Below are 19,459 nucleotides of genomic sequence, written 5' to 3' on the forward strand. Positions count from 1 at the left end.
CTACATCTTAATGAGTACAGGGTTTGGCAGGGATGCCCGGGATTAGTCAATCACAGATGCAGCAGAGAATCAGTCATCATTACAACACCTGGAAAGTCTAACAGATGTACTGATGATACGATAGAAACACCCAGAGCCTTCTATTAGTTAGAGTTGAGTTAAAGGAGCAATCTGTAGTTCAAACAATAATGAAGCGCCCACCCGAAACTATTTTGAGTAAAAAGCTGAGGGAAGGGGCTGGAGAAATGTAACCACTCTCAAATTCATAGACAGAGCTATGGAGGCAAGGACTGACCATCCATGATATTAAAAGTATTGTTTTAATCCCTGTTTCGAGACGATACAGTTTTTGTTTACAGTTTCATTTTGTGTTCTGATGGGTGTGACAGTTGATCTGAGTTCACGAGGCATTTATAAGTTATATTCTTCAATAATCAACGAGTGCTTAAATGCAGTAGTTGGGTACTCATCAATACATAAATGAGGGAAGATTCAACACTGCTGTTAATCATATTCAGGCAATGATTGGTGGGTATGAAGATCAAAACAATGACATTGTTAGAGGTTACTTCCTGTAGCGTTTCACCAACCAATAGTAAGTGGTCACAGGGAAGTGATGAGGGGTAATATGTCAGGAAGGATAAGATTAAATGTCTGGGGTGTACATTTGGCCAGGACATCAAATGTGGGTCAAGGCACTGTCTGCCACTCTGTACCTCTTGGACTCAGAATCTGGTTTTGACCTTTTTCCTGTCCACGACCATTCTCTTGCCTTTTGGATATAAATAAACAACTAAGACTCGAACCATCTGCCTCCTGTGTCTGCATCTGGGTCTCGCACTGTGTCCTTATAATGTTCGTTGTTTCTTTTCATGTTCTGTTATGTTCTAGCACTTTGAAAAGGTGAAGTAGGTCCCTTTTTAGATCATCTTAAAGCAGCGAAATGTGAAGACTGTCCAAGAGGTGTGCAGACTGACACCAGGCACCTACAAACCTAAGTCTAACAATTCCAATCATTTGACCAGTGTATCCTGTTTCCTTTGTGCTGTGGTTTATCGTGGTTTATTATCTAGGCCCAATAGGCTATGGGTATTTTCACATGCCATTTTATCTTTAAATACCCATTTATTTCAGAATTAAAGTATTACCTACTTCTTCTGTATACTGTCTTTCTTATAGGAACAACTGAAATCATAAACAGAAGTCACATAATCCATTAAATCAAATCAAATTTATTAGTCACATGCACCGACTACAACAGGTGTTTCTGCATAAATTGGTCATAAAATGTTATCTGATCTTCATCTAAGTCACAATAGACAAATACAGTCTGCTTAAACTAATAACACACAAACAATTATACGTTTTCATGTCTTTATCGAACACACTGTGTAAACATTCACAGTGCAGGGTGAAAAAAGTATGTGAACCCTTGGATTTAATAACTGGTTGACCCTCCTTTGGCAGCAATAACGTCAACCAAATGTTTTCTGTAGTTGCGGATCAGACCTGCACAACGGCCAGGAGGAATTTTGGACCATTCGTCCTTACAAAATTGTTTCAGTTCAGCAACATTCTTGGGATGTCTGGTGTGAACTGCTCTCTTCAGGTCATGCCACAGCATCTAAATCGGGTTGAGGTCAGGACTCTGACTAGGCGTATTTTCTTCTGTTGAAGCCATTCTGTTGTTGATTTACTAATGTGTTTTGGGTCATTGTCCTGTTGCATCACCCAACTTCTGTTGAGCTTCAATTGGCGGACAGATAGCCTAACATTCTCCTGCAAAATGTATAGATAAACGTGGGAATTCATTTTTCCATCAATGATAGCAAGCTGTCCAGGCCCTGAGGAGGCAAAGCAGCCCCAAACCATGATGCTCCCTCCACCATACTTTACAGTTGGGACGAGGTTTTGATGTTGGTGTGCTGTGCCTTTTTTTCTCCATACATAGTGTTGTGTGTTCCTTCCAAACAACTCAACTGTAGTTTCATCTGTCCACGGAACATCCAGGTGCACTTTTGCAAACTTCAGACATACAGCAATGTTTTTTTTGGACAGAAATGGCTTCTTCCGTGGTGTCCTCCCATGAACACCATTCTTGTTTAGTGTTTTACGTATCGTAGACTCGTCAACAGAGATGTTAGCATGTTCCAGAGATTTCTGGAGCTGTGCAGCTGTCTTGACTGCCTCACCTGGTTCACCAACTATTTCTCAGATAGAGTTCAGTGTGTCAAATCGGAGGGCCTGTCGTCTGGACCTCTGGCAGTCTCTATGGGGGTGCCACAGGGTTCAATTCTCGGGCCGACTCTTTTCTCTGTATATATCAATTATGTAATTTTTTTTTTCACCTTTATTTAATTAACCAGGTAAGCTAGTTGAGAACAAGTTCTCATTTACAACTGCAACCTGGCAAAGATAAAGCAAAGCAGTGTGACACAAACAACAACACATAGTTACACATGGAAGAAACAAGCGTACAGTCAATAACACAATAGAAAAGAACTCTTGCTGCTGGTGATTCTCTGATCCACCTCCACGCAGACGACACCATTCTGTATACTTCTGGCCCTTCTTTGGACACTGTGTTAACAACCCTCCAGACGAGCTTCAATGCCATACAAATCTCCTTCCGTGGCCTCCAACTGCTTTGAAATGCTAGTAAAACTAAATGCATGCTCTTCAACCGATTGCTGCCCGCACCCGCCCGCCAGACTAGCATCACTACTCTGGACGGTTCTGACCTAGAATATGTGGACAACTACAAATACCTAGGTGTCTGGTTGGACTGTAAACTCTCCTTCAGGACTCACATTAAGCATCTCCAATCCAAAATTAAATCTAGAATCGGCTTCCTATTTCGCAACAAAGCCTCCTTCACTCATGCTGCCAAACATACCCCCGTAAAACTGACTATCCTACCAATCCTTGACTTCGGCAATGTCATTTACAAAATAAACTCCAACATTCTACTCAGCAAATTGAATATAGTCTATCACAGTGCCATCCGTTTTGTCACGAAAGCCCCATATACTACCCCCCACTGTGACCTGTATGCTCTCGTTGGTTGGCCCTCGCTACATATCTGTCACCAAACCCACTGGCTCCAGTTCATCTATAAGACTTTGCTAGGTAAAGCCCCGCCTTCTCTTAGCTCACTGGTCACCATAGCTACACCCAACCATAGTACGCGCTCCAGCAGGTATATTTCTCTGGTCATCCCCAAAGCCAATAACTCTTTTGGCCGCCTTTCCTTCCAGTTCTCCGCTGCCAATGACTGGAACAAATTGCAAAAGTCACTGAAGCTGGAGACTTATAGTTAGTGAGATCTCCCTCACTAACTATAAGCATCAGCTGTCAGAGCAGCTTACCGATCACTGCAGCTGTACACAGCCCATCTGTAAATAGCCCACCCAACTACCTCATCCCCATGTTGTTTTTTTTGTTGCTCTTTTGCACCCCAGTATCTCTACTTGCACATCATCATCTGCACATCTATCTCTCCAGTGTTAATGCTAAATAGTAATTATTTTGCCACTATGGCCAATTTATTGCCTTTCTACATTTGCACACACTGTATAGAGATATTTCTATTGTGTTATTGACTGTATGTTTGTTTATCCCATGTGTAACTTTTTATCACACTGCTTTGTTTTATCTTGGCCAGGTCGCAGTTGTACATGAGAACTTGTTAATCAGGCCTACCTGATTAAATAAAGGTGAAATAAAAAAATAAAAATGACATTTTTTAAATTCTGTAAGTCTTTAGCTGACATTCTAGGATTCTTCTTAACCTCATTGAGCATTCCGCGCTGTGCTCTTGCAGTCATCTTTGCAGGACGTCCACTCCTAGAGAGAGTAGCAACAGTGCTGAACTTTCTCCATTTATAGACAATTTGTCTTACTGAGGACTGATGAACATTAAGGCTTTTAGAGATACTTTTGTACCCCTTTCCAGCTTAATGCAAGTCAACAATTCTTAATCTTAGGTCTTCTGAGATTTCTTTGGTTCGAGGTATGGTTCACATTAGTCAATGCTTGTTCTGAATAGCAAACTCAGATTTTGTGAGTGATTTGATTTTTATAGGGCAGCGCAGCTCTAACTAACATCTCCAATCTCGTCTCATTGATTGGACTCCAGGTTAGCTGACTCCTGACTCCAATTAGCTTTTGGAGAAGTCATTAGCCTAGGGGTTCACATACTTTTTCCAACCTACACTGTGAATGTTTAAATTATGTATTCAATATAGACAAGTAAAATACAATTATTTGTGTGTTATTAGTTTAAGCACACTATGTTTATCTATTGTTGTGACTTAGATGAAGATCAGATAACATTTGATGACCAATTTCTGCAGAAATCCAGGTAATTCCAAATGGTTCACATACCTTTTCTTGCCACTGTACGTATTTATCCCTTACAATGCAAAGATGGAATATTGGTTGTAACAAGAGTGGCCTAATATTTACAAGTAAGACCACAAGAGGCTTGAGCAAATGTTAGCTCACAGCAAGTGAAAACATGGAATTTAGCCAAAATATATGTGAGAATAGGGTCATATAATCTCAAAAGAACATTACAAAATTCTACACATAACCACAGTGGCATGTCAAGACATACTTCGTCCTTCACAACACGGACTATTGTCTATCGGTAAGATATCCTGATATTTACAAAGTACTAATTCATTGAGCAAATGTTTGGTCACAGAGAGTGAAAAGGCACACATGGCATTGGACAAATTTCCACCCCAACTTTGGTGGAGACGAAACAGTGAGACGACACAGTGAGACGACACAGAGAGACGACACAGTGAGACGACACAGTGAGACGACACAGTGAGACGACACAGTGAGAGGACACAGAGAGACGACACAGAGAGACGACACAGAGAGACGACACAGAGAGACGACACAGTGAGACGACACAGTGAGACGACACAGTGAGACGACACAGTGAGACGACACAGTGAGACGACACAGAGAAGATGGTCATTATTCACATCCACCTCTCCTGTAACAACTTTAAGTTTTCACTCTGTCTGTGTCTTTTCACTTGGTAATGGTGTGAGTACCCAAAAAAGTCTGAACTAGTCCATTCAGGATTTAGTCCATTCAAACTCCTATGGAGAAATTCCATTCAAATTGAAGTACAGGAATTGACCCCAACTCTGGCTGACAGACCTGTGGTTTGAAAACAAGAGGGTGTACTAGCACTGAAACATGAGCCACATCAGCCCACATTGTTTAAATAGGGGAGTTGGAACATGTTAAATGAAGAACTCAATTAAAAAGCAATTCATTATTTTCATTTCACTCCACTTATTTTCATCTCACACCACACTATTATGAGACCCGCAGGACCAGGATCAGGATCTATTATGAGACCCTCAGGACCAGGACCAGGATCTATTATGAGACTCAAGGGACCAGGATCTATTATGAGACCCACAGGACCAGGATCTATTATGAGACCCACAGGACCAGGATCAGGATCTATTATGAGACCCACAGGACCAGGATCTATTGTGAGACCCACAGGACCAGGACCAGGATCTATTATGAGACCCACAGGACCAGGATCATGATCTATTATGAGACCCGCAGGACCAGGACCAGGATCTATTATGAGACCCACAGGACCAGGACCAGGATCTATTATGAGACCCCCAGGACCAGGATCTATTATGAGACCCACAGGACCAGGATCTATTATGAGACCCACAGGACCAGGATCTATTATGAGACCCACAGGACCAGGATCTATTGTGAGACCCACAGGACCAGGACCAGGATCTATTATGAGACCCACAGGACCAGGATCTATTGTGAGACCCACAGGACCAGGATCATGATCTATTATGAGACCCGCAGGACCAGGACCAGGATCTATTATGAGACCCACAGGACCAGGACCAGGATCTATTATGAGACCCCCAGGACCAGGATCTATTATGAGACCCACAGGACCAGGATCTATTATGAGACCCACAGGACCAGGACCAGGATCTATTATGAGACCCACAGGACCAGGATCTATTATGAGACCCACAGGACCAGGATCTATTATGAGACCCACAGGACCAGGATCTATTATGAGACCCACAGGACCAAGATCTATTATGAGACCCACAGGACCAGGATCTATTATGAGACCCACAGGACCAGGATCTATTATGAGACCCACAGGGACCAGGATCTATTATGAGACCCACAGGACCAGGATCTATTACGAGACCCACAGGACCAGGATCTATTATGAGACCCACAGGACCAGGATCTATTATGAGACCCACACGACCAGGATCTATTATGAGACCCACAGGACCAGGACATATTCTAGCATGTATTTTCTCCTGACTCCTGTAATATGACAGCTGGCACAAGACTCAGCTACAGTGCTTTTCCAGGAAAAAGTGTGTCAGCGCAGTTCATGGGCAGGGTAACAGGGGCAATGGACATACAAACCTCAGATGCCACGCGCACCACGCATACTAGTACACAGTGCCCTGCTGCCAGTTACTCACATAACAGTCGAGATGGGCATTGACACTGCAGCAGACCTGGGTTCAAATACTATTTAAGGTATTTCAATTGTTTTTCAATACATTTCAATATAAGTATTCAGATTAGGGTTGCAAAACTACCGGTAATTTATCAAAGTTACAGGAATCTTCAGTAATATTGGTAATTAACAGAAAATCTAGGGTAATCTATTGTAACTTTGGTAATTTATACTTCAATAACTCTTACATTTTTTTCTTCATATATGGTATTCATTTTTCATATCTGTCCATATTATCCATGAGTTTCTAGTAGATATGGAACAATGGAGAAAAAAATTAAATTATCTCTGCAACTTATCCAACTATTGACTTTTTTCACAACTGCCACCAGTTTGACGCCAAAACATTGATAACAAATACATACTGACATAGTAAAACAAATAAAAGTGTCTAACAATTTTTGAAGCCTATTTCATGCTGAAACACAAATATGAAACACCAGTTAATGGTTTATATTTAGGATATTGTTTTACAGATTTGTCATTCAATTTTTTTTCTAAATCATCTGATTTGATTATTTCATATATTTTAAATGTGATAAGGCCAGAGATAATTACAGACGCCTGGACTACAGGAAAAGGAGGGCCGAACACGCCCCCATTCACATCGATGCGGCTGTAGTGGAACGGGTCGAGAGTTTTAAGTTCCTTGGTGTCCACATCACCAACAAACTATCATGGTCCAAACACACTAAGACATTCATGAAGAGGGCACGACAACACCTTTTCCCCCTCAGGAGACTGAAAAGATTTGGCATGGGTCCTCAGATCCTCAAAAAGTTCTACAGCTGCACCATCGAGATCATCCTGACCGGTTGCATCACCATCTGGTATGGCAACTGTTCGCCATCCGACCGTAAGGCGCTACAGAGGGTAGTGAGTATGGCCCAATACAACGCTGGGGCCAAGCTTCCTGCCATCCAGGACCTCTATACTAGGCGGTGTCAGAGGAAGGCCCAAGAAATGGTCAAAGATTCCAGCCACCCAAGTCATAGACTGTTCTCTCTGCTACCGCACGGCAAGCAGTACCGGAGCGCCAAGTCTAGGTCCAAAAGGCTCCTTAACAGCTTCTACCCCCAAGCCATAAGACCGCTGCACAATTCATCAAATCAAACCCCTGCACATACCCCCTGCATATAGCCTCGTTATTCTTATTTTGTGTTACTTTTTTGTTTACATTCTTTAGTTTATTTAGTAAATATATATATTTCTTACAGCATTGTTGGTTAAGGGCTTGTAAATAAGCATTGTATTCGGTGCGTGTGACAAATACAATTTGATTTGTGATAATCTTAAATACCCAAAATGGCCACTAGATGTCTTAAAAGATACCAAAAATTCTGTTACTTTACAGGTAAACTTTGAAAGATACCAGTAATAAACATTCCCTTTGCAACCTTAATTCAGATAGCCTTTATCTCAAAATATTCAAATACATTGACTCAACTAAACTCCCATACACTTAACCCAGGTATTTCAAATAAGTGTTTGAAAATACTTTCAAATACAATTTGCTAGACTATTTATTATTATTATTATTATTTATTTTTTTTACAAATAATGATTAAAATACTCAAATAAAAGTACTTAACGTATTTAAATAACAAATACTAAAATACATTAATAAATCAATCGAAAAGATATGTCCAAATGTTCAGAAATATCTTGCAGGTTAGTGGTAGAGCGGTAGATCATCATGTCGTCGGTTAGAAATACCAATAAACCACGTTCAATATCAGAATCATCTCGTCACTCTACAATCAGAGAGCCATGTATGTGATGAGGATGTTTACTACCAACAAGGTGCTGTTGACTGCAAATAGGAGCAGGTGCAACACAATTCAGACTTTAAAGGGGAAATCTGCAGTTGCTACATCCATTTTTGGACTTATAAGTTAATTATATGTACCCAATGATTCTTGAAGAATATAACTTAGAAATGACTCATGAGCTTAGTTCAACTGTCGTACCAGAACCCAAAATACAACATTGATTAACTTCAATGTTTGTAAACAAAGTAAATGTAAACAAACACTGTATAGCCGAATATCTATCATTTTGATACCATGGAAGATCAGTTCTTGTATCCATATAACGTTATGACTATGAATTTGAGAGTGGCTACATTTATTCCTGCGGCCCCAAACGTGAACTTTCTACCGAACCAGTGGCGGGGAAAAAACGCTTGGTTATTGTTTCAAATGTAGATTGCCGCTTTAAACACCAATACCCACTGTTCCATCTCAATAACTAAAATAACATTTATACATGCCACAAACGCTATTGATACCCGTGTGTACGTCCACCTTAAAAACAATTACTAGCAGTCCACCTTAAGAAAACAAGAGGGGCTCGCTCAATTTTATTACGTGACGTCTCGAATGCGGATTGGACGCTCCGCAGCATTATGTTAATGACGGGCGGGCTGTGCAAAGTGCGTAGGTGACGTCATCTCCGAGTTGGCTGAGAGTGAAACAAACATGGCGACAGACTGGAGTGGTTGGCAGGGGTATACGCTAACTTTAATCGTTTTACTATGGTGTACGGCGAGCACAGAAGCCGAGACGGGGATCCCGGAGACCGGTAGCCCCACCCAGGTCTTCGGCATGCGGCTGGAGAGGAGCGACAAGCCGGCCACTACCACCGACGACGGGGTGATCCAAGTAACAGAGGAGAGCAACATCTTCATGAGGTTCTACGGGCTGCAGATTCTTCCTGACACCTCGTCACAGATCAAGTTCATGGAACATGAACATGTTGATGTTACTAGCAATAATGCTAATTTTAACAGGACTTGCGCCGAATATACCAAAGATATCGTTATTCGGGGTGGCATGAACGTGAGCCACCTCGGAACCTCCGGGGTGGTGAGTTTGAAAATCAAGCCGCTACGGAAGCGCGAGCTCAAGAAGGAGTATGGGCTCTGCGTCCGGGACAATCAAGATGGCAAGTGGTACCTGTTGGGTGAGGATGACGGGAGGCTGCGAGTGGTTGAGGAAAAGAAATCCATGCTTCCTATGTGGTTCCAGTGTATTCTCATCTGCACTCTGTTGGTACTGTCAGGTATGTTCAGCGGGCTCAACCTGGGACTCATGGCCCTGGATCCTATGGAGCTCCGGATAGTCCAGAACTGCGGTACCGAAAAGGAGAAGAGGTACGCCAGCAAGATCGAGCCCATTCGGAGAAAAGGGAACTATCTTTTATGTTCCTTACTCCTGGGTAATGTGCTAGTCAACACAACGCTCACCATCCTCCTGGATGACTTGATAGGGTCAGGTCTCGGAGCAGTGGTCGCCTCCACTATAGGTATTGTCATATTCGGGGAGATCGTTCCCCAGGCGCTGTGCTCTCGCCACGGACTGGCTGTAGGAGCCAACACCATCATGGTGACCAAGTTCTTCATGTTGGTGACTTTCCCCCTGTCATGGCCCATCAGTAAACTCCTGGACTGCATCTTGGGCCAGGAGATCGGTACCGTGTACAACAGGGAGAAGCTGGTGGAGATGCTGAGAGTAACGGAACCGTACAATGACCTGGTCAAAGAGGAACTCAACATGATCCAGGGTGCGCTTGAACTCAGGACCAAAACCGTTGAAGATGTCATGACGCCGATCAGTAATTCCTTCATGATCCACAGCGACGCCGTGTTGGACTTTAACACCATGTCAGAGATCATGGAGAGCGGTTACACGCGCATACCGGTGTTTGAGGATGAGAGGTCCAACATTGTGGATATCTTGTTTGTCAAGGACCTGGCTTTCGTTGATCCGGATGACTGTACGACGCTGAAGACCATCACCAAGTTCTACAACCACCCGGTTCACTTCGTGTTCCATGACACCAAGCTGGATTCCATGTTAGAGGAGTTCAAGAAAGGTTTGTTTGGAGGCTGAATCCCAAATTACACCCGATTCCATTTATAGTGCACTACTTCTGCCTGGGGCTCACGTGGAGGGAAGGTGGTTTACATTAATTAATTTGTTTGTTTACCTGATCAGTAAATAAGTTATTTACCTAGTTTACTACCTTTTACCTAGTTTGTTTACCTTGTCAGGGACAGCAGTGGCTGATGGGGGCTCTTCCAATGGAAGAGGGAGGTCAGGTGATAGGGCCTAATAGGATTTAACGTGTGTGTGTGTGTGTGTGTGTGTGTGTGTGTGTGTGTGTGTGTGTGTGTGTGTGTGTGTGTGTGTGTGTGTGTGTGTGACTGAGTGTGTGTGACTGAGTGAGAAATAGAGACTTGTCACTTTTTATCAGACACACACATCCAAATATTTGGGCCCAGAAATGCATGTTTTCTCTCCATCAGTTTCAGTGAACTTTGAGAGAGATGTTATGGATTCTTTGTGGGCTTGTTTTACGTTTTTATATGGCATCGATCTGGCCTTGAGTAGGCTGTATTCTATGAGCCGCTCGACTCTACCCTGTTCCTGGTTCACCCCATTGGATTCCATATCTCACACACTGTAGTGTACAAACTTCTCATTCACCTAGCTTCTTTAGACACACACACACACACACACACACACACACACACACACACACACACACACACACACACACACACACACACACACACACTCTCTCTCTCTCTCGCAGGGATGTGTTTTAATTAATCACTCTCTCCCAGGGTTTTGTCTCAAGGTCAGACATCTAGACAGACATGCAGACAGACTGTAGATGGCTTCATCAGCTCTCATTTGCTGCCAGACAGACAAACAAACAGTCACACTGTATGTGTTTCTCTATATATGAAGAGGAGCATCTCCTCCTCTTCGTTATCAGTCATGTGACTGGGATGACATTATGTGTCTAGTTCTCTGTTTTCATTGATTCAGAATTAGAACCTCAGTAGCCTTGTAATTCTCATTCAGACCTCTCACTCAACCTTGAACAATGTAGGCCCATACAGACATAAACAAGGCAGTCTGCATCCTACTACGGTCTGGTAATGTAGCCGAGCCAGCCTATCACAATAGGACTGAGTAAAGTTGTAGTTAATGTCATTATAAGTGTCAGTATAGCAGCACATAAGCTCATTCTCTGGAAGGTCTTCAGAGGTGGCTGGCAGGCAGGCAGGCAGGGCTGTGGGACGACGAGTGAGATTTGGCTGGGAAACATTGTTCCACCTAATCTCTATTGGCTTACCCAGTACACCGTAGAGGGATAGTGGATATACATGACAAGGGTTGACACATTTACAACATGATCCCTCCACTGTGTTGTCTGGCTCTGCATCTGTCTGTTTCGTATCCATGGTGAGTTGGCGAAACACATGACTCCCGCATGTCGAGTTCCAGAGTTCCAGTCCCTGCCTTTGGCATCGGTTGCCATGGCACCCAACACTGTCTGCCATTTGCTGTTGTCCTGAGTGCTCTGTCTGTACGATGCCCCACACCTTGTCTCTGGTCCAGTCTAAAGGTGAATAGGGTCTAATGTGTTGTCATGGAGAGCAGAGACCAAGCTATTCCATTGTAAGGTAATATCCCACACAGACTTGTGGTGGAAACCAGAGCTATATGTGAGCTGGTAGATCAGAGGCCGTTTAAGATGAGGGAGGACCATTATTTTTTTCATGAGCACGGCCTTATTTCTATTACAGCATATTGGATGACTGCCATTCACATTCCATTCACCCACTTCAATGTAATATCGATAGGCTTAGGCTACTACATGATACTTGAATTGTCCCAATACCCAACATGATGTTGCTACAACGTAGCATATGAATGAAAGTTTATAACGTAGGTACACAGGTTGAGAGACAAGTGGGAATAATCAAGGTGACAGATAGTGACACATGCAATACTGCCATGTACTCTCTTGCCTGCGTCTAGCTGTTCTGGGGTGGAATCATTAGTCCTAACAGTTGCAAAATCATTTTTTGCAGTTAGCTCTCCCTGTTTCGTTTGCTTCTGTATAAGAAATGTTTTGCTTCAGCACGTGCTCACCCGCACACACAGTTCACTTTAATAGCAGCCACATACAGATAAATCACTTTGCTCGTTGTAAAATTCCTTCTCGCATCTAACCGCTCTCCATCTCTCACCTTTTTTCTTCGCTTGTGGACCTCAGTGCACAACACAACAGCTTACTGTGACCAGGCACAAAGGACCTCTCCAAACCAAACCTTCATACCATACGCACTAACCTCTACACAGGCTACGCTGTTGCCAACCTGTTAACGTTAGTCAACAAACTAACGCTCTAGTAAACCCACAATCCAAACCATGTGTACAATCACGCAGTACAGTGTACAGCTAGCTAGCAGTTACACCGGCAGGCCCCAGTGGCAAAAAATATAACCGGAAGCTTACATTGACTTGGAAGAGTTGCAGCGTTGGATAGCCTTAGCCAGCTAGCTAACATACACTACAGTTCGAGAGTTTGGTGTCACTTAAAAATGTCCTTGTTTTTTAAAGAAAAGATACATTTTTTTGTCCAATTAAAATAACATCAAATTGATCAGAAATACAGTTTAGACATTGTTAATGTTGTAAATGACTATTGTAGCTGGAAACGTCTGATTTAAAAAAAAAAAAAAAAAATGAAATATCTACATAAGCGTATAGAGGCCCATTAATCAGCAACCATCACTCCTGTGTTCAAATGGCATGTTGTGTTAGCTAATCCAAGTTTATCATTTTAAAAAGCTAATTAGATCATTAGAAAACCCTTTTGCAATTATGTTAGCACACCTGACAACTGTTGTTCTGATTACAGAAGCAATAAAACTAGCCTTCTTTAGACTAGTTGAGTATCTGGAGCATCAGCATTTGTGGGTTCGATTACAGGCTCAAAATGGCCAGAAACAAAGCACTTTCTTCTGAAACTTGTCAGTCTATTCTTGTTCTGAGAAATGAAGGCTATTCCATGTGAGAAATTGCCAAGAAACTCTGGGATACTGGCCTTCTAGGCAGAGTTGGAAAGAAAAAGCCATATCTCAGACTGGCCAATAAAAATAAAATATTAAGATGGGCAAAAGAACACAGACACTGGACAGAGGATTTCTACGTACAAGGCCAGCATCCCGGAGTCGCCTCCTCAACTGTTGACGTTGAGACTGGTGTTTTGCGGGTACTATTTAATGAAGCTGCCAGTTGAGGACTTGTGAGGTGTCTGTTTCTCAAACTAGACACTCTAATGTACAATGTGATTTTCTGGATTTTTGTTTTAGATTCCGTCTCTCACAGTTGAAGTGTACCTATGATAAAAATTACAGACCTCTACATGCTTTGTAAGTAGGAAAACCTGCAAAATCGGCAGTGTATCAAATAGTTTTTCTCCCCACTGTATGTATATATATATATATATGAAGCCTGCCTTCCGTTGCCTATGCATTTGCTGTTTGAGAAAAAAAAAGAAGCATTTTGCTCTTGTGTGTGTTGGGGTGTAAGTGTAAGTTTGTGTGGGTAGAGACGTGTGTGTGTGTGTGTGTGTGTGTGTGTATATAGAGTCAGTGCAAGAGAGTTGGTGTAAAAAACATAATAAATACAGGTAGTCCAGGTAGCCATTTGATGAACTATTTAGCAGCCTTGTTCAGCAGACTTATGGCTTGGGGGTAGAAGCTGTTCAGGGTCCTGTTGGTACCGCTTGCCGTGCTGTATCAGAGAGGACAGTCTATGGTGTGTGTGTGTGTGTTCCTGCTGTGAGTCACCCTGACGATCCTCCATGGTGTCTCATTGTTTCCTCATCAGAGAGAAAGATAATGCCAGCTGACCTTTTAAAACCACTATGTGAAGCCCTTCTGTCACACCTTACTGAATCACTGAGAGATAGATAGAGTTATAGACAGACAGGCAGACAGACTGATTGACTATTGTTTATTAACTCTTTAGTAAGTTGACTGATAGGGAACACATTTACAACAATGACCTTGGAAATGACCTGAGCTCATCAAATCAAATGTTATTGGTATATATATATTTAGCCAATGTTATTGGTCGCATATATACACTGCTCAAAAAAATAAAGGGAACACTAAAATAACACATCCTAGATCTGAATGAATGAAATATTCTTATTAAATACTTTTTTCTTTACATAGTTGAATGTGCTGACAACAAAATCACACAAAAATTATCAATGGAAATCAAATTTATCAACCCATGGAGGTCTGGATTTAGAGTCACACTCAAAATTAAAGTGGAAAACCACACTACAGGCTGATCCAACTTTGATGTAATGTCCTTAAAACAAGTCAAAATGAGGCTCAGTAGTGTGTGTGGCCTCCACGTGCCTGTATGACTTCCCTACAACGCCTGGGCATGCTCCTGATGAGGTGGCGGATGGTCTCCTGAGGGATCTCCTCCCAGACCTGGACTAAAGCATCCGCCAACTCCTGGACAGTCTGTGGTGCAACGTGGCGTTGGTGAATGGAGCGAGACATGATGTCCCAGATGTGCTCAATTGGATTCAGGTCTGGGGAACGGGCGGGCCAGTCCATAGCATCAATGCCATCCTCTTGCAGGAACTGCTGACACACTCCAGCCACATGAGGTCTAGCATTGTCTTGCATTAGGAGGAACCCAGGGCCAACCGCACCAGCATATGGTCTCACAAGGGGTCTGAGGATCTCATCTCGGTACCTAATGGCAGTCAGGCTACCTCTGGCGAGGGCTGTGCGGCCCCCCAAAGAAATGCCACCCCACACCATGACTGACCCACCGCCAAACCGGTCATGCTGGAGGATGTTGCAGGCAGCAGAACGTTCTCCACGGCGTCTCCAGACTCTGTCACGTCTGTCACATGTGCGTGTGATCCTGCTTTCATCTGTGAAGAGCACAGGGCGCCAGTGGCGAATTTGCCAATCTTGGTGTTCTCTGGCAAATGCCAAACGTCCTGCACGGTGTTGGGCTGTAAGCACAACCCGCACCTGTGGACGTCGGGCCCTCATACCACCCTCATGGAGTCTGTTTCTGACCGTTTGAGCAGACACATGCACATTTGTGGCCTGCTGGAGGTCATTTTGCAGGGCTCTGGCAGTGCTCCTCCTTGCACAAAGGCGGAGGTAGCGGTCCTGCTGCTGGGTTGTTGCCCTCCTACGGCCTCCTCCACGTCTCCTGATGTACTGGCCTGTCTCCTGGTAGCGCCTCCATGCTCTGGACACTACGCTGACAGACACAGCAAACCTTCTTGCCACAGCTCGCATTGATGTGCCATCCTGGATGAGCTGCACTACCTGAGCCACTTGTGTGGGTTGTAGACTCCGTCTCATGCTACCACTAGAGTGAAAGCACCGCCAGCATTCAAAAGTGACCAAAACATCAGCCAGGAAGCATAGGAACTGAGAAGTGGTCTGTGGTCACCACCTGCAGAACCACTCCTTTATTGGGGGTGTCTTGCTAATTGCCTATAATTTCCACCTTTTGTCTATTCCATTTGCACAACAGCATGTGAAATTTATTGTCAATCAGTGTTGCTTCCTAAGTGGACAGTTTGATTTCACAGAAGTGTGATTGACTTGGAGTTACATTGTGTTGTTTGTGTTCCCTTTATTTTTTTGAGCAGTGTATATATATATATATATATATATATATATATATATATATATATATATATATATATATATATACATACACACACCAATAGATGAATAGGATGGCATTGACTAGAATACAGTATATACATATGAAATGGGTAAAACAGTATGTAAACATGATTAAAGTGAGCAGTGATTCCTTGTCTATGTACATAGGGCAGCAGCCTCTTAGGTGCAGGGATGAGTAACCAGGTGGTAGCTGGCTAGTGACAGTGAGTACGTTCAGGGCAGGGTACTGGGAGTGGTCTGGCTACTAGTGGCCAGAGATTTGAGTCTGTATGTTGGCATGAGCCAGTCTGTTAGTGATGGCAGTTTAACAGTCTGATGGCCTTGAGATAGAAGCTGTTTTTCAGTCTCTCGGTCCCAGCGTTGATGCACCTGTACTGTCTCCACCTTCTAGATGGTAGCGGGGTGAACAGGCCGTGGCTCGGGTGGCTGTGGTCCTTGAAGATCTTCTTGGCCTTCCTGTGACACCGGGTGCTGTAGATGTCCTGGAGGGCGGGCAGTGTGGTTCATTAAACCATCTCAAATATCCCACCAAAAATAAAACCACAGAATGCATTTAAAAAAAACAACTAATGACAAGTTTGGAAGCCATAGAGCCTGAAGGTACTGTACAGCTACTGTATGTGGTTGTTTGAATGTTTAAAACACTGTTTCAGATTGAATATCTCATGCCAACCCTCTCCCAATGTTCTGGTGGGTTTTTCAGTTGTCAGGTGTCTGTAGTTTGTCATTGTGCACATGGACCTTGTAGCCTGTATCTGTGCTGGCAGATAGGCCTGTCTCACCACGTACTGGGCTTTTGTCAGTTGTTAGGGACATCGCAGTATGTGTGCTCGTGCGTGCGTGCGTCACAGACAGTTCAACGACATTCCTTCACGTTGACCCAGCCCACTGTTTTTCATTGTCCATGACATTTTATGACACTAGTTATGTTCTGCCTCTGCCAGGTTAGCCTAACCCTGAGACATAGTGTCTGTTGCAAGGCTTTGCCTATAACCTTTAAGCTCATATCTAACGAAAAGCAGGTTTTTCTTTTACACGTGTGTGCAGGCTGGAATTAGAATGCATGGTAGTGAATGAGAGAGAGAACACATGCCGCGAGTATCAAATCACATGTTATTTGTCACATGCGCTGAATACAAGAGTTGTAGACCTGACAGTGAAATGCTGATTTAAAAGCCCAACAATGCAGTTTCAAGAAAAAAGTGTTAAAGTATTTACTAAAATATGTTGAAGTAAAATACATTAAAAAAATACACACAGTGGCAGGAAAAAGTATGTGAACCCTTTGGAATTACCTGGATTTCTGCATAAATTGGTCATAATATTTGATCTGATCTTTATCTAGGTCACAACAATAGACAAACATAGTGTGCTTAAACTAATAACACACAAACAACAATACGTTTTAATGTCTTTATTGAACACACCGTGTAAACATTCACAGTGCAGGGTGGGAAAAGTGTGTGAACCCTTGGATTTAATAACTGGTTGACCCTCACTTTGGCAGCAATAACCTCAACCAAACGTTTTCTGTAGTTGTGGATCAGACCTGCACAACGGTCAGGAGGAATTTTGGACCATTCGTCTTCGCAAAATTGTTTTAGTTCAGCAATATTCTTGGAATGTCTGTGAACTGCTCGCTTGAGGTCATGCCACAGCATCTCAATCGGGTTGAGGTCAGGACTCTGACTGGGCGTATTTTCTTCTGTTGAAGCCATTCTGTTGTTGATTTACTTCTGTGTTTTGTGCCGTTGTCCTGTTGCATCACCCAACTTCTGTTGAGCTTCAATTGGCGGACAGATAGCCTAACATTCTCCTGCAAAATGTCTTGGTAAACTTGGGAATTCATTTTTCCATCGATGATAGCAAGCTGTCCAGGCCCTGAGGCAGCAACGCAGCCCCAAACCATGATGCTCCCTCCACCATACTTTACAGTTGGGATGAGGTTTTGATGTTGGTGTGCTGTGTCTTTTGTTCTCCACACATAGTGTTGTGTGTTCCTTCCAAACAACTCAACTGTAGTTTCATCTGTCCACAGAATATTTTGCCAGTAGCGCTGTGGAACATCCAGGTGCTCTTTTGTAAATTTCAGACGTACAGCAATGTTTTTTTTTTGACAGCAGTGGGTTCTTCTGTGGTGTCCTCCCATGAACACCATTCTTGTTTAGGATTTTACGTATCCTAGGCTCGTCAACAGAGATGTTAGCATGTTCCAGAGATTTCTGTAAGTCTTTAGCTGACACTAGGATTCTTCTTAACCTCATTGAGCATTCTGCGCTGTGCTCTTGCAGTCATCTTTGCAGGACGGCCACTCCTAGAGAGAGTAGCAACAGTGCTGAACTTTCTCCATTTACAGACAATTTGTCTTACTGAGGACTGATGAACATTAAGGCTTTTAGAGATACTTTTGTACCCCTTTCTTGCTTAATGCAAGTCAACAATTCTTAATCTTAGGTCTCCGAGATCTCTTTTGTTTGAGGCAATGTAAATAGTCCGGTTAGCCATTTGTTTAGCTGCTTGGGGGTAGAAGCTGTTGAGAAGCCTTTTGGACCTAGACTTGGCGCTCCGGTTTTGCTTGCCGTGCGGTAGCAGGGAGAACAGTCTATGACTGGGGTGGCAGTTGTATTAGGCAATTTTCTGGGGCCTTCCTCTGACACCACCTGGTATAGAGGTCCTGGATGGCAGGAAACTACTACCCTCGGAAGTGCCTTGCGGTCGGAGGCCGAGCATTTGCCATACCAGGCAGTGATGCAACTGATCAGGATGCTCTCTGTTGCCAAATCTTTTCAGTCTATTCAGGGGGAATTGGCGTTGTCGTGCCCTCTTCACGACTGTCTTGGTGTATTTGGACCATGTTAGTTTGTTGGGGATGTGGAAGACAAGGAACTTGAAGCTCTCAACCTGCTTCACTTCAGCCCTGCTTCACTTCAGCCCTGTTGATGAGAATGGGGGCATGCTCGATCCTCCTTTTTCTGTAGTCCACAATCATCTCCTTTGTAATTATTCACATTGACGGAGAGGTTGTTATCCTGGCACCACACTGCCAGTTCTCTGACCACCTCCCTATTGGCCGTCTCATCGTTGTCGGTGATCACTGTTGTGTCATGATGGTGTTGGAGCCGTGCTTGGCCACGCAGTCATGGGTGAACAGGGAGTACAGGAGGGGACTGAGCATGCACCCCTGAGGGGGCCCCCATGTTGAGGATCAGCGTGGCAGACGTGTTGTTACCTACCCTTACCACCTGGGTGCGGCCCGTCAGGAAGTCCATGATCCAATTGCAGAGGGAGGTGTTTAGTCCCAGGGTCCTTAGCTTAGTGATGACCTTTGAGGGCACTATGGTGTTGAA

At 43.4% G+C, this 19,459-nt stretch overlaps 1 protein-coding gene across 1 annotated transcript in view; it reads left to right on the forward strand.

Moving 5' to 3' along the window:
• The first annotated feature begins 9,031 nt into the window (after positions 1-9,031).
• The window catches only part of LOC120063479 (metal transporter CNNM4-like), a 50,766-nt gene continuing 40,338 nt past the window's right edge, over positions 9,032-19,459 (forward strand). The window contains exon 1 of the mRNA XM_039013862.1: positions 9,032-10,438. Within this exon, the coding sequence (XP_038869790.1) occupies positions 9,043-10,438 (1,396 nt within the window). The 5' untranslated portion in view covers positions 9,032-9,042. The remainder of the gene's footprint in view (positions 10,439-19,459) is intronic.

Source organism: Salvelinus namaycush, chromosome 18, assembly GCF_016432855.1.
Source record: "Salvelinus namaycush isolate Seneca chromosome 18, SaNama_1.0, whole genome shotgun sequence".
In the NCBI taxonomy this organism is placed as follows: Eukaryota; Metazoa; Chordata; class Actinopteri; order Salmoniformes; family Salmonidae; genus Salvelinus; species Salvelinus namaycush.